The 13,815-nt window shown below is 43.2% G+C and overlaps 1 protein-coding gene across 1 annotated transcript; it reads right to left on the reverse strand.

Moving 5' to 3' along the window:
• Positions 1 to 688: 688 nt before the first annotated feature.
• slitrk5 (SLIT and NTRK like family member 5) lies at positions 689 to 13,612 on the reverse strand. Its single transcript, XM_086126228.1, has 2 exons — positions 12,815 to 13,612; positions 689 to 11,321 (listed from the first exon to the last, which is right to left on the reverse strand). The coding sequence occupies exon 2, from the start codon at positions 11,261 to 11,263 to the stop codon at positions 8,636 to 8,638; it is 2,628 nt and encodes an 875-aa protein (XP_085982354.1). The 5' UTR covers positions 11,264 to 11,321; positions 12,815 to 13,612; the 3' UTR covers positions 689 to 8,635.
• Positions 13,613 to 13,815: the final 203 nt, after the last annotated feature.

Here is a 13,815-nt window from a genome sequence, read left to right on the forward strand (position 1 = left end):
CATCTCCTTTCTGATAAAAATGGAATCATCCTGCGAAGCGAATAATAAGCAACACACTGAATTCAACATTGTACTTGAGCAGCGTGAGTCTCTCGCGCAGCCGGGCGTGAGCAAGTCGTCACCATGGAAATGTGCGGTACTGCTTTTAGCTCCGGCTCGACGAGAAGTAGAAAAAAAAAAAGGAGCGGGTGACGTGACACATAAATGTATCTAACAGACATATTGAGAGCATATCGAACCGACGTTGAATTAAAAGTGGTCCCCATCGATCATTGTATAATCTTTTGCATTCGCTGCAGAAATGACATAACACATCGGCCATTTGGGGCGAGATGCTTCTTCGTCTTGTTCTGTGTCATACTGCAAGCCTTGTCAGAAGAAACAAACATTTAGATGTCTATGGTGTGAGAAGCGGTAGAAATGAGGCTTTCTTTCAACATTTGAGGGCTAACATTTAAATATGTTTTGTCGACGTGAGGGATCAAATTGAAAAGATTGCGTGAGGAGACAACATGCAGGCATCCAACACATGCAAGAGGCTCAGATGACAAATAACTGGAGTGGTGAGATTGGGAGTCTGTGAAACTGTCATTTTGAATTTAATTTCAATTTTACAAGGGGAACTGTCTAGATACTTTTGTATGTTCAGAACTTGGACAACCCATTGACAAATGACACTTGGGATAAAAAGACAACATTTTGGTCCCGCAATATAAGACAGAATTTGGCCTCTCTCTCTCTACACACATCTATCTATCTATCTATCTATCTATCTATAGATATATACAGGATATGTATGACATTGGAATACATTGAATACAAAATCCTCCTGAATTCTGTGAGGAAAAAGTCTCACATGGACTTAAACTGTTCTGTTGTTTGCAAAATAAGTCATTCCCATACCACAATACAGAGTAAAAGCAGCAAAGCCTGAGGCCAAGAACGCCAGTGCAAATGGCTTGTCGACTGCTGTGTGTTTGACTGAAAAATAAAACATTAAAAGTAGCCGCTCTGCACGTTTAGCACTGTGAGTTGTGAATCGCGCTGCCGTCACCGCCTTTCCAAGTCGGTTGAGTGCTGATGAACATTTGCGCATTTCTGCATGCCTGAAGGATTTCCATTAACCACTTTGATTAAAGCAATCATGGGAGCCATCGGAGCCTGTCAGATGCCATCCCTGCCCTCTCAATTAACCGCATCGCATTGGAATCAATTGCTCAGATCAGGATGGCAAGCGTTTGTTGGGCAGACACTGAAGCGTATGGAATGTGTCCACCTCCCCTGTGTGTCCATTGAGGCCGGCATTAACTTAATTATCATGCATACATACAGTATGGCTGAGATGCCAGGAGACTTTACAAGCGCCTTTTAATATCTCATTGAGGTAAATTAAAAATGGTCATGTTTTTAAGACTGAATGCACACCAAATGGTTCAAGTGACCTCAGATATACTGTATATATATATATATATATATATTCTCACATGTAACTCAATTCAGATAAGCAGGATAAGGGTGATTTTTGGTGGTGGTGGTGGAGGGGGTGGGGGTGGGGGAATCTGCCACATGCCACAGATGAAATGTACCATATCTTGACATGCTGGAAGTCATAGAAAATGCACAAATAGAATACATTGTGGTGCAAATGGGTCAACGACATGCAGATTTTTCTGTCTGGGTCCTAAAAACCTTTATTCTACACAACCTATTTATTTTCATGCATGTTTTGGTAAAGTCAAGTGATTACATTCACCAACGTTTGGGCTTCTAAGGCCCTAAGATGTCAGTTGGTGCAACTGTGAGCAAACTTAGAAACTGTTCAAATATTATTTTGATCATGATAGTGAAAATAAAACACCCTAGCATCATTTTTATTTGAAGGGTTTTTTTCTCTTCTTTTTTCAACGTGAATAGTTTCAAAGCAGTTAAAACAATGAAATCCAAACTTTTTGTCCAAAATATTTGATGTTCTAAATGTCAGGGTAGCACAACCATAAACACTTTTTGAACTAAAGAAACAATAGCTGTAGATAGGATGCCTTATCAGCAAGTGACCGTCAGGACTAAGCTAAAAGGTGTGTACTGTAGCACTCAGTAAAATACTGAATTAAAAAAAAAAAACATTCAGATGTAAGCTTTTACACTTTCAATGTCAGGTGGTACAAAAGAAAATGAGAAAAATATATTTGATGATAAAACTCTTTGTTTAAAGTTGACGTAAACCCCAAAAATGTTCTTTGCAAAAATATGTTCTTTTTGCCCCCACTATTCTAAACACGGCATTCTGATTAATAGTGTGTTTGGGGTGAATGAATTTCAAATTGAAATCCATCCGTTTATTTTTCCAGCTGGGGCGGCCATTTTACCACATTCTGTTGGACTGAAAATGACATCACAGTTGCTCAGGTAACAAAAAAACACAGCTCACATATTTTCAGTTTAGTCATGAGATACTCTTGAGTTTGATCATTTGACATCCAAAAGAAACCAGTTTAATTTGAGGTTAGTTGCCAAAGTCAGGTGGTGTAACCAGTTAGTCAGATAAGAGCAGTGGGCCATAAGTTTCACGCTATTCAAAGCTCTATGACGATCCATCAAACTTGTACATTGTTTGCTAGTTTTGAATGTCGAGATATTACACACTTTGAAACATTTGTTGTGTGTGACAATTTCTACATTTTAGACGCCTCTCTCAACTGAAGAAAAATCAAAATCGGCATGAGGCAGGGCACGCACAAACAATGATCCAGCTGCAAGGGAAGCTTATCGTGCAAAAAGTAAAGAGAGGTCTGAGAAAAGGAAGAAATAATCACTTCTCTACAATGACTATGCCCCTGACTCAAGAAGGGAGAAACTCTTCGAGAACTGAGTAACAAGTTAGTTAGTCATCGTGACCTATGATGAGCTGCCATGTGTGGGCCAGATCTCCCGACTTGTTTGGGCGGAAGCTCACATAATATCCATGGTGCACTTGAGTGAAAAGAACTTGTTCACGTGGCCACAAACCAATATCATTTACGATGATAAGGGAGAGGTTCTGTTCATAGAGGGCATGCTCTTTGTGACTGCAGAACCCGAGCCAGCAACCTCAAACTGGTTTAAGTTGAGTCGCCCAGATTGGGCAAGGTTCAAAAGTGCCTGGGGTGGGAGGAATCCATCAGGTTACTGGTAATTAGGTGATAAACTATTAATTCATGTCCTCATCAAATACATAAAAGAAATATTTGCAGTGGTTAACCCCTAATACATTTTGACTATTGCAAAACCCGAGGCAGCAAACTCGTGCGGTTCAAAGTTGAGCAGCGCAGGCTCAGCAAATTTAAAAAAAACTACCGTTGTCAGAGGAACCTCTTCAGGAAACGTTAATGATCATTTAAACAAAAATGTAAAAGGTGTGTTCAGTAAAAAATCAAGTTTCTTTTCAATATGATCAAATTTGAATGTTTGAAATTTCCTTGGGATAATAAAAAAAAAACATTCAAACCTCTGCCGATCGTTTGGTGAACGTTTGCAACCTTGAACGAACCCTGATGGTAACTCAACATTTTCTACCATCGCAAAACACATTCGTCCCTCAGTGCGATATGGGCTTCATTTGTCATTGACCCATACACAAAAATGTTTGTCAAAGAAAAAAAACTACAGTGAATGCTTGGATGTGCAGAAGATATGGAATATGTAAATGCTATTGATAGTTGTTGATTTTATCTGCATTTTGAGTATACATTAAAGCATGTGAGTTGTTTCTGACGTTACATTAAAGCAAAATCATTTCATAGTTCCACGTAGCTGTCAGACAGGCTACATTCATACTGCACGAAGTGACGCTCACGTCCAATGATTATGTTAAATCAGTGTTTTTTTTTTATGTTCTTGTTCCCATTATAAAAAAAATAAAGAAACCCCACCATCCTCCGATGTTAACTGAACGTGTCCCTGAAGTGACACGAATGCGATGTCGAGTGGCTCATGGAAGACGACGACACGTGGCAGTGTTTCACTAAAATAAATATCAGCCAATGTGTGGGGGCTCATTTTTATCACTGTACATCAACAGAGGAATAATGCAGGAGGTGGTGCAATTATTTTGGGGAAAAGAAGTGACGCTTTTCTGTCTTTTCATTTCATGGAGACGTCCAATTAAAATGGCGTACCATAACGGGGGACGTCTACTAAAGATGATGTCACGTTATTGCATCATAAATGAATTGTCTGTGTGGTTGAATTATCCATCCATTATCTGAGCTGCTTATCTTCATGAGGGCCACGGGCATGGGGAAGCCTATCCCAGCTGTCTTCGGGCAGTAGGCGGGGGACACCCTGAACTGGTTGCCAGCTGATCACAGGACACACGAAGACAAACAACCATTCACGCTCACACTCACACCTAGCGACAACATTTCCATTAACCTGCCATGCATGTTTTTGGAATGTGGGAGGAAATCGGAACACCCGGAGATAACCCACGCGGGCACGGGGAGAACATGCAAACTCCACACAGGAAGACCGCAGCCGGAATCTAACCCTGCGCCTCTGCACTGTCAGGCTAACTGTTTGGTCACCGTGTCACCCGTTGTGGTTGAATTACATTTGTTATAAAAGCAGTATGTTTACAACATCCAGGACAAGTGGTTGATTTACTCTTTAAATGTTAACCCATATAAAAACCCATAGTTTGGTGAAATGTTTTGCACTTTACAAGCAATGAAAATTAAATACATTATTACTATTATTATTAAATATGCCCAAGAGGGACAAAGAGAATATTTATCTTGGTTATTTTATGACCACAATGTTCCACAGATAATTTTCTAAAAGAATTCTTACTTTATCAGAACGTTAATTTGCTTTATAGTGTGTCATTTTAGGTCATTATTTAATGCCCGCAGAAAACCAACTTTCAAGCCGCAGATTGAAGATTTGCTCTCCGCAGTATCAGGATTGTTCTGATTCAACACTTACTCTGAAAATTCCTTGTGGGTTAACTAATGAAACTTTGATGTGCACTTGTTTGGCACATCACACACACACACACACACACACACACACACACACACACACACACACACACACACACACACACACAACGTAACCTACCAGCATGATGCACTACAACATGGGGACCAAGCAGGTCCGACCACTGAGATGCATCTGAGGCAGGAAATTTAGCCCTGTATCTGTGTGCAGCTTCAAGCTGATTCGTTTACCATAAACACAAGCACCTGCCAAAAAATATTGAGTTATAATTAGGCTGGAATTTTCACAATGTTGTAACATGACTGCTGAGTTCAAGCGTCCAAGCGAATACGGCTCGTGTGAAATGGTTCCAAAAAGTAAAGCATCATAATGTAAAAAAAAAAAAAGGTTTGTTTCATCACACTTGTTGTGACTTCAAGAGTCAAGAGTCACAACAAGTGTTTTCTGGTGTTGTTTTAAAGAGCTAACTTTGTCGTCATTGGCACATAAGAAATGCTTTGTATTGCTGAGCTCTTATTTTGCACGAGGCAACACTTTCACATATTTCACTGCAGGCAATGTTTTCTTCAAGGGGATTAAGTGTTTTTCATATTAAAAAAAAGTCTTACTCTTTTGTAGTTATTCTTAAACCATTCGAATCACTGACTACATTGGAGAGCAGCACAACAGAACGGTGAAACACACTCAAAGCTTTTGAGAGATTAATGGAAGGGAATCATATAACCGGCTTTTGTGCCGCCGTTTATGTTAAGACCTAAAAAGCCCATTGACTGATTAAAAGCATTATTTTAACTGGCAGGACTCCACACACACACACACACACACACACACACACACACACACACACACACACACAGATACTCACACACTACTTGCATTGTCCCAACAACTGTGGAAAGGTCACTTGTTCATAACAATGATAAAGCAAAAACTTTCAGGGAGGCGCATACTTGCACACACTTGCAGATGATGTCAAAAGTTCCTTCCTTTTCACAATTCATCCTCTCCCGGATTCTAGAATTGTCAAATCTAAAAAGTTTTTCACCTCTGCAATATTTAGAACAGCATCCATTAGTTTTGTAAGGATTGGCACGTTAGCAAAAAGAAATTGTCCATAGACAACAATGCTTCCATATCAGAATATCCATCCATCCATTTTCCGAACCGCTTGATCCTCACTAGGGTCGCGGGGGGTGCTGGAGCCTATCCCAGCTGTCTTCGGGCAGTAGGCGGGGGACACCCTGAATCAGTTGCCAGCCAATCGCAGGGCACACAGAGACGAACAACCATCCACGCCCACACTCACACCTAGGGACAATTTAGAGCGTCCAATCAGCCTGCCATGCATGTTTTTTTGGAATGTGGGAGGAAACCGGAGTACCCGGAGAAAACCCACGCAGGCCCGGGGAGAACATGCAAACTCCACACAGGGAGGCCGGAGCTGGAATTGAACCCGGTACCTCTGCACTGTGAAGTCGACGTGCTAACCACTGGACTACCGGGCCGCCCATATCAGAATATGTCAACTATAATTATTTCGAAGGCTAAAATACGCATAGAGACACGCAAAAACACATACGTACACAATCACACACACACGCACACGATCACACACACGCACGCACGCGCACAAACAGACACACACACATCCTGGCTATGATTCACTGCCCCTGCTTACACGTCTGTGACATGTCCACAGTTGCACTCAGTTCCAGGACTCCTCATCTCCCAAATGGTGCCTTCTGCTCTCTTCGGCTTTTTCATGAAACGATGGCGACTAATTTGCTACACAAAGGTGACCACATTGAAACAGAGATAAACTGACATTCAAAGAAATAGCCCAAAGGTTTCCAATCATTTCAGCTTGTCACATTCGTATGCTGCATTTTGCTAAACCTTCCAGAGTATATTTAAGTGGGTCAACTACTGAGGTAGTTTGTTTCCAAAAGCCACATGCTCTTTACTCATTGAATTCAAATCGTGTACACTGTAAAAGCAGCCAATTCTCAATCCAGAGGCAGTTTATTGTTATTGGGATTTACTTAAAAGAATAAAAACAAGCATTTTTTTTTAAAAAGCTCTAACATCTGCGCCAATAAACTTGCCATGCTCTTGAGTATCAAGCTTGACATCAAAGTCATATCAAAGTTTTCTCCAGACTTCAACCAACCCGTTGATCAGTAATATAGTGAAAAAGAGTGTGATGAATATCTACTTAATCTTCTACTTGCACCCCTAAAATTGCAGATTAGGGGCCACGCTGCTCCTAGTAAAAAAAAAAAAAAAAAGTTAGTCCAGATCCCTGCCATTTACGTTTGGTCACTGGATTATTTGATCATGAACAGTATATTGAGTCTCACTCCAGTTCCACCCTTGACAATGGCAGTACAGTATTTACATTAACAGTAATATTCCAGTGTGGGACTTTAGTGTGGGAGTACACTTGGCTGTCTCAAGAAATAATTTCCTCAAAGTAGGATTTTTTTATTTATTTATTTTTTTTGTCACCTTGGTGGTTGTCTTTTCTGCTTGGGAACTTTTCGGGACCCTTTTGTGTACCTGGGGCTGGTACAAATTGTTACTCTCAAAGTACGTGTCACCCTTTTGGCAACCTAGTGAACCCTTGCCCAACCCCCAGTTCGTCATACTATCACCAACAGCCTTGAACTGCACTTGTCATGAGAACCGACATCATGTTTATTTGATGACAACAACATAGTTTGGTCAATATAGTGCAAGAAGTGCAACAAAGCAATCCAAAACATAAGACTCGTTCAGGGATAGAGATTCTGCCAACGCTTGTATAAAAATAGGTGTTACATAGATTAAAATAGCAACATTACACAACAAAATCAAACCTTCAAATATCATTGAGGATGTTTTGTTTCAATAAATCTATATATTAAGAATCGATACCAATTCATTTTTAATATAATCTTTTATATGAGAGCTTGTGAACTTGCCTTCTAATTCCCCAAAAGTGCTGAACACATACAAACATACTATTTTTTGTTCTTCTTCCTCAGCAATTGGCACAGTCTTTTTTTTTTTGTATTTGGGGTGTGCCACTTCCCTCAAAACTAGAAAGCCACTTTACAATGCCAAGCTACAAGAAATGAAACTACGAAACAAAAGCCTTTTTTTTTCTTGCTTCTGAAAATGGTGACGTATGATGACACAGGTAATGTCGATGTAGAATCAAAAGTTTGATATTGAAAAGACATGGCAGATTATATCAATAAATACTTACAGTACTTACAGACTACAGCAGGAAATAATCCTACACAGTTTTATCATCTGCTGTACAGTGTGTTTTGTTTTCTGTTATTGTTGTTTTGTCCAGGGGTGATTGTATCAACATGTTTTTTTCTTTTCTGACAATATACCATATGCACGGTTATATTCCTGAATTTGAAGCGGGACTTACAGTATGTATACACTTCAAATTTGTGATCATTGCTATATAAAAATAAAAACTGCATCGTTAGTTAGCAATTGTGTTCATCCCCCATTCTGATAGTGTCCAAGTTGAACCAATAAGAAGAAGGTTCTTCGGCACACCCCGCAGGACTAATCCAGTTTCCTCCTGCTTGTCTTTGTGCCAAGGCACCCAAGAAAGTTTCCCTACGGGGTAAAATGGAATGAATGACTCTGTGGCTCAGAACTGGCTGAAGGTGGTCTGTTTCTCGAGAACTTCGAGGTAATCGGGCTCAGACTGCAGTTTTGCTTTTAGCTCCAAGTATTCGTTTCTGTTGGGTTCCACATAAACAGTACTGGGTGAGGTGCCGTAGAGCACCGTTTCTCTGATCCTGTCCGGGTGCAAGAACTGACGCCTGACATCAAAATTAGGGTTGTAGGTATATGACACTGGGCCGGTGTACTTGTACTCTAAACTCGCACCCACTGGGAGGGATGAGATGGACTGATGAGGGGACTGCTTATCAGACTCGAGGATGCCCCGAAAGAAATGGTCCGCATCCTGGACCGGGGAGGGGTTGTCCATTGGTTCAATAGTGCTAACGCTGTACGCGGGGCTCCTCAACATGCTGCGATTCCTCTCCTCATCTGGGGTACTTCTGTAGGTCACCTTGAGCTCGTGAAGGTCACGGTAATCCTCCACCGCATTTCCTTCCCTTGATCTGTAGATGGGGTTTTTGCACATGTGACCCATCGGATGTGGGATGTATTCATAGACGTGACCGGCCAGTGGCTTCGCTTTGGTGCCTGAGCGGTTACTGTAGAGGCTGTACTGCAAGTTGAAGGAGCTGACGTCAGAGTTGTTGGTGCTCGTGCGGTCACTCTGGGATTTTTTGCGCTTCTTCATCACCACAACAAAGAGACCCGCGGCCACAAAAACTGACATTATGAAGACAAGTAAGAGGCTCAGGATGAGGACTGACAAGGGGACAGTGCTGCTGGAGGAGTTGAACCTGTGTGAGGTATCCGTGGGGATGACCCGGTCGTCTAACGGCTCCTCGGTCTGGGGGGTTGGTGAGACGTACGCGTCAGAGTGGTCGGGGCACAGCTGCTCCGACGAGATGGAGCGAAGGTCCATTTTTGTGTGCCGTTTGGGTGTCTCGCACATGATCTCATTGACCACTGTGCCTACACTGAGCTGCTCAAGCCATATTTTCATACCCACAATATCACAGGAGCAGTCCCAGGGGTTTTCAAAGAGATCTATCTGCACCAGTAGCTTCAGCTGATCCAAAACACCACTTACAGGCAGGTTTTGGAAGCGGTTGTTGCGCAGATTAAGTCGAGACAGGGAGAGGCTGGAAAAAACGCCCAAAGGTAATGTTTTCAGGAGATTGTTATTGAGAAACAGCAGCTGGAGATTGGTCAGGTAACGAAATGTGCCCGCATCAACCTCCTTGATTTTATTGTACTCTAAATAAAGATATTGCAAGTTCTGCAACCCAAAAAACATTTCCCCCGTCAGCCTGTCCATGAGATTACCATTTAAATACAGCCTACGCAGATTTGTTAAATCCCCAAAAGCCCTGTCATGGATCACAGTTATCCTGTTGTTTCCCAGGTGAAGCAAATCCAATCCAATGGCGTCGACAAAATCTGATCTTCGTACGACGGGGATATAATTTCCAGTGAGATACATTTTTTTCGGATTGTATGGCTTGGGTTTTAGGTCAGAGATACTTTCGATCTTTCTCTCTTGGCAATTTACATTCAGTCCAATTTCAGATATCTGCAGGTTGCACGTGCAGGCCGTGGGGCAGTCCAAAGGCACAGGCGATTTGGTCTGAAAAGCGATGATGGGGCCATAGTTGTAAGGGCTACCGCCTGGGAGTCGAGAGGTGGGCTTTAACCTAGTACGGTTAAATTGACGACTGCCCTTGGTTGGTCTGGAAGAGGACCGAAAGACAGCAGATGAGGTGGCCGAGGCCGTGACAGCGGCCGGCGTGGTATGGTAATATCCGTTGGTGCTGCTGGGGGGCGCGGGCCTTACCGTGTCCTCTTGTGGCCTCCTCGGGCATAGTTCCTGCTTGGACACCTCATCCAGGTCCCTCCCGTGGAGCCTGAAGGGTGTCTCGCACACCACTTCTCCCACCAGCGCCGTGTAGGCGATACTCTCCAGCCAGGCCTTCAAAGCAATCAGCTCGCATGAGCAGTTCCAGGGATTCTCTTCCAGCTGTAATTCCACAACCTTGTCCATGTGCTCTAGGAGGCCAACGTACGGAAACATTTTTAACAGGTTCCCTCGCAGGTCCAAATGCGTAAGGGGGACATTGCGAAAGATGTTGGGGGGCAAGAAAGCCAGCAGGTTGTCATTCAAAATCATCACCGTCAGTTGGTGCAGTTTGCTCAAGGTGTTGGGCTCAATGTTGCTGATGTAATTGTAATCGATTTGGAGGTATTCCAAACTCTCCAGTCCTGCAAATGTATCATCTCTCAAAATGTCAATTTTGTTGTTATTCAGGTGCAACCTCTTTAATCCCTGGAGTCCGTTGAAGGCACCTGTTTCTATCTCTGAGATGTCATTGTTCCCCAAGTGCAGGATGGTCACTCCGGTGTAATTGATGAAATCATTGGCCGACAGTTTTTTCAGCAGGTTTCCCGTCAGCAGGAGGTGGTACGTGGAGAACTGAACCGGGCTGATCTCCGTCACTCTGATGATTCCGCGGTTCTCGCAGCTGACGGTGAGGATGCTTTCCTTCTCCTCACATGTGCACAGGTTGCGGCAGATTTCCCCGTAATTGTCATACATCTCGCCCAGCCTCAGAGATGATGCAATCACAAGGATTATATTCAGTGCCCAGAAATGCATGTTTCCTGGGAGAAGGTGCCCCAGCTCACTCAAGTGCGGTGTCAGTATGAGGTGTCATCTGGGGAGGGAAAGAGAAAGGACGGGTGCTGTTTTACACAGGTACGACTGCCACGCTTAAAAGCACAAGTTGGCCAAAAGACATATCGATGACCAGCATTTGAATAAGCAAACCTCAGCAGGCCTACAAACGGCAGCTAATTGTGTCCTTTTTTTTTCACGGTACCAGAAAAAAAAAAAAAAAGCACAGAACAGATACACAATTTCAACACACAGACATTATATAAAAATCGAACGTCAAAATGTGTGTTACATTGCGCATTTCTCAAAAACTAGCAGAGAGGAGGACACAATAACACGTAAGCTAAAATGTAACAGGTTACTACACAGAGGAAAAAAAAGTTATTGTTTTTTGGTTTAAGCGCCTTGTTACAGCTACCGCTGTTGTGAAAGCGCGATATAAATCAGCATGTATTGTATTGTATTGTACATGATTAAAATATGTTCGAAATACAAAATGTCATTTGTTTATTGGGGGGAGGGAGACATGGGAAAATTACTCATTTACCACATTTTAATCATGTGCAACCGATGTACATGTTCGAATGAAGTGAATCCAAAGGATCTTTTTTTTTTCGGTGTGGACGAGTACTTGTCTGATGATCTATCCATCCAGACATGGATATTTTTGATTATAAAAATACATTATATTATTTGATTTTTCAAACAAACACCGCAGCCCACCCATCCCATCGCCAAAATATTTATCACTCAGCCCACATACCAGGCATCAGGGGGGTTGGGGGCTCCAACATAAAAAAAAAGTGCTCCCATGACCAGATAGCCAGAGGTGATTAGCAAAAAAAAAAAAAAAAAAGGATAAAAACAGAGAGATGGAACCGTCACCAGCCGTTTGGTATTGGTCAATTAAAAGGCAAATCATTTGATCCCATTTTATTAAGGGGGTACATTTTCCAATCATGTTATATATCTGGCATTTTCTTTAAGAAGCCTAGATAGTTTCCCTCTCTTTTTTTGCCTTCGCCACACGCGCGCACGCAAATACGCCCGCGCGCACACACACACGCACACACGCGCGCGCAAACACACACACGCGCACGCAAATACGCCCGCGCGCACACACACACACGCACACACACGCGCGCGCCAACACACACACACACCATTCTTACCCCTCCTTAAGAGACCACGAAAGCTTACGCGCCGACGCAGCAAACATGCCCAAATCTGCTCCGTCTATAACACACCAGCAACATGCACTTGGTTTTTATGTGCTACCCGTCGACGAGGACTTTATATGCAATGCATCTTGACGTCCTTGTGCATTCTGCGCGGGTATGCGCGAACGTTTGTATGATTTGCAATGCGTAAAACTGCCGTGGGCAAAGCACAGAGACTCGTTTTTTTTCTACGGCACACACCTACATCAATACAAAAATGAACTTCACTGACGTCAAAAGCATTTCAGAACCATGGATAGAGCAGGCTTTTTCTACAGCCTATGTCTGGTCGTGTTAATGATGATCCGCTTACCGTGCAGATGCCTGTAAACGCCAACGCATCCCGCAACACCAACAAAAATGAAAATGAAAAATACATCACGCCCAAAGCCCTTCTTCGGGCTCCGGTCTTGGTGCAAACATGGATTTTGGTCCACCCCGGTGTCGGCTGCAGGAGAATCCTTAAGATTCAAGTCTCCTCTGCGTTTAGCTCCATCACACAGTCTCATTGACGAGTCAGCTGGCGCGCCAATATTGGCTCCAGTCTTCTTCCAGCAAATAAATTTGGCGGTGTCATTTCAAAGAAAGCCACAGCTAAAGTTGGGAGACAAAACAAAACAAACAAAAAAAGGATGTCGCTTGGGGGTGGGGGGGATGAAGGAAGAAAGGGGCTTCGGGGAATACACAGTAATCCCACGTTCGAGGAGACCAGCGCCGTGACTTTCATTCATGTGCACGCAGGGAGAAGCACGAATCTCCCCCCTCCCTCTTCTCTTCCCTTCCTCCGCGTCTGCTGCCACTGGTGCTGCGGCGTGCACCAGCCCGTGTCTTGGTGTGCACTTTTCCCCTCTCACGCCAAGCATAAGGCGTCTAATTCAGTGCATGTGGCCGTGTAAGAATGCGCAAATCCTCTTCCTCCAGCGGCGGGAACACATCAAGCTCCTCGGCAAAACGTTGCAACTAGTGGAACTTGATGGTGGTTGGTTGGTCGGTTGGTTGGTTGGTTGGTTGGTTGACGCAAACTGGTGGTGCTCATCAACATCTAAAGCACCAAACGCTTCATGGAACAATTACCGTCGTGCGGCTGCACCAAAGGCATACATCCTCCACTTCGCACGGCTGCCATTGCAAGGGAATGAAAAGCGATTTAATGCAATAGTCTATAAGGGGGTACGTTGGAGGAGGAGGCGAGATACTGGGGAAGGGAGGGAGAAAGTTATGGAAGGGGCGTCACAAAGACGGCCCATAGGGGGCGGTACAGTGATGAAGAAAATGTCTTTTGGTGTTAAAATTTAGCTTGCTTTAACGCAGTGT

The sequence above is a fragment of the Hippocampus guttulatus genome, chromosome 1 (genome assembly GCF_054856545.1).
Source record: "Hippocampus guttulatus isolate MCC_2025c chromosome 1, RoL_Hgut_1.0, whole genome shotgun sequence".
NCBI lineage: Eukaryota > Metazoa > Chordata > Actinopteri > Syngnathiformes > Syngnathidae > Hippocampus > Hippocampus guttulatus.

Excerpts from the sequence above, each read along its gene's own strand:
- slitrk5 (XM_086126228.1), bottom strand. The coding sequence starts at position 11,263 with ATGCATTTCTGGGCACTGAATATAATCCTTGTGATTGCATCATCTCTG.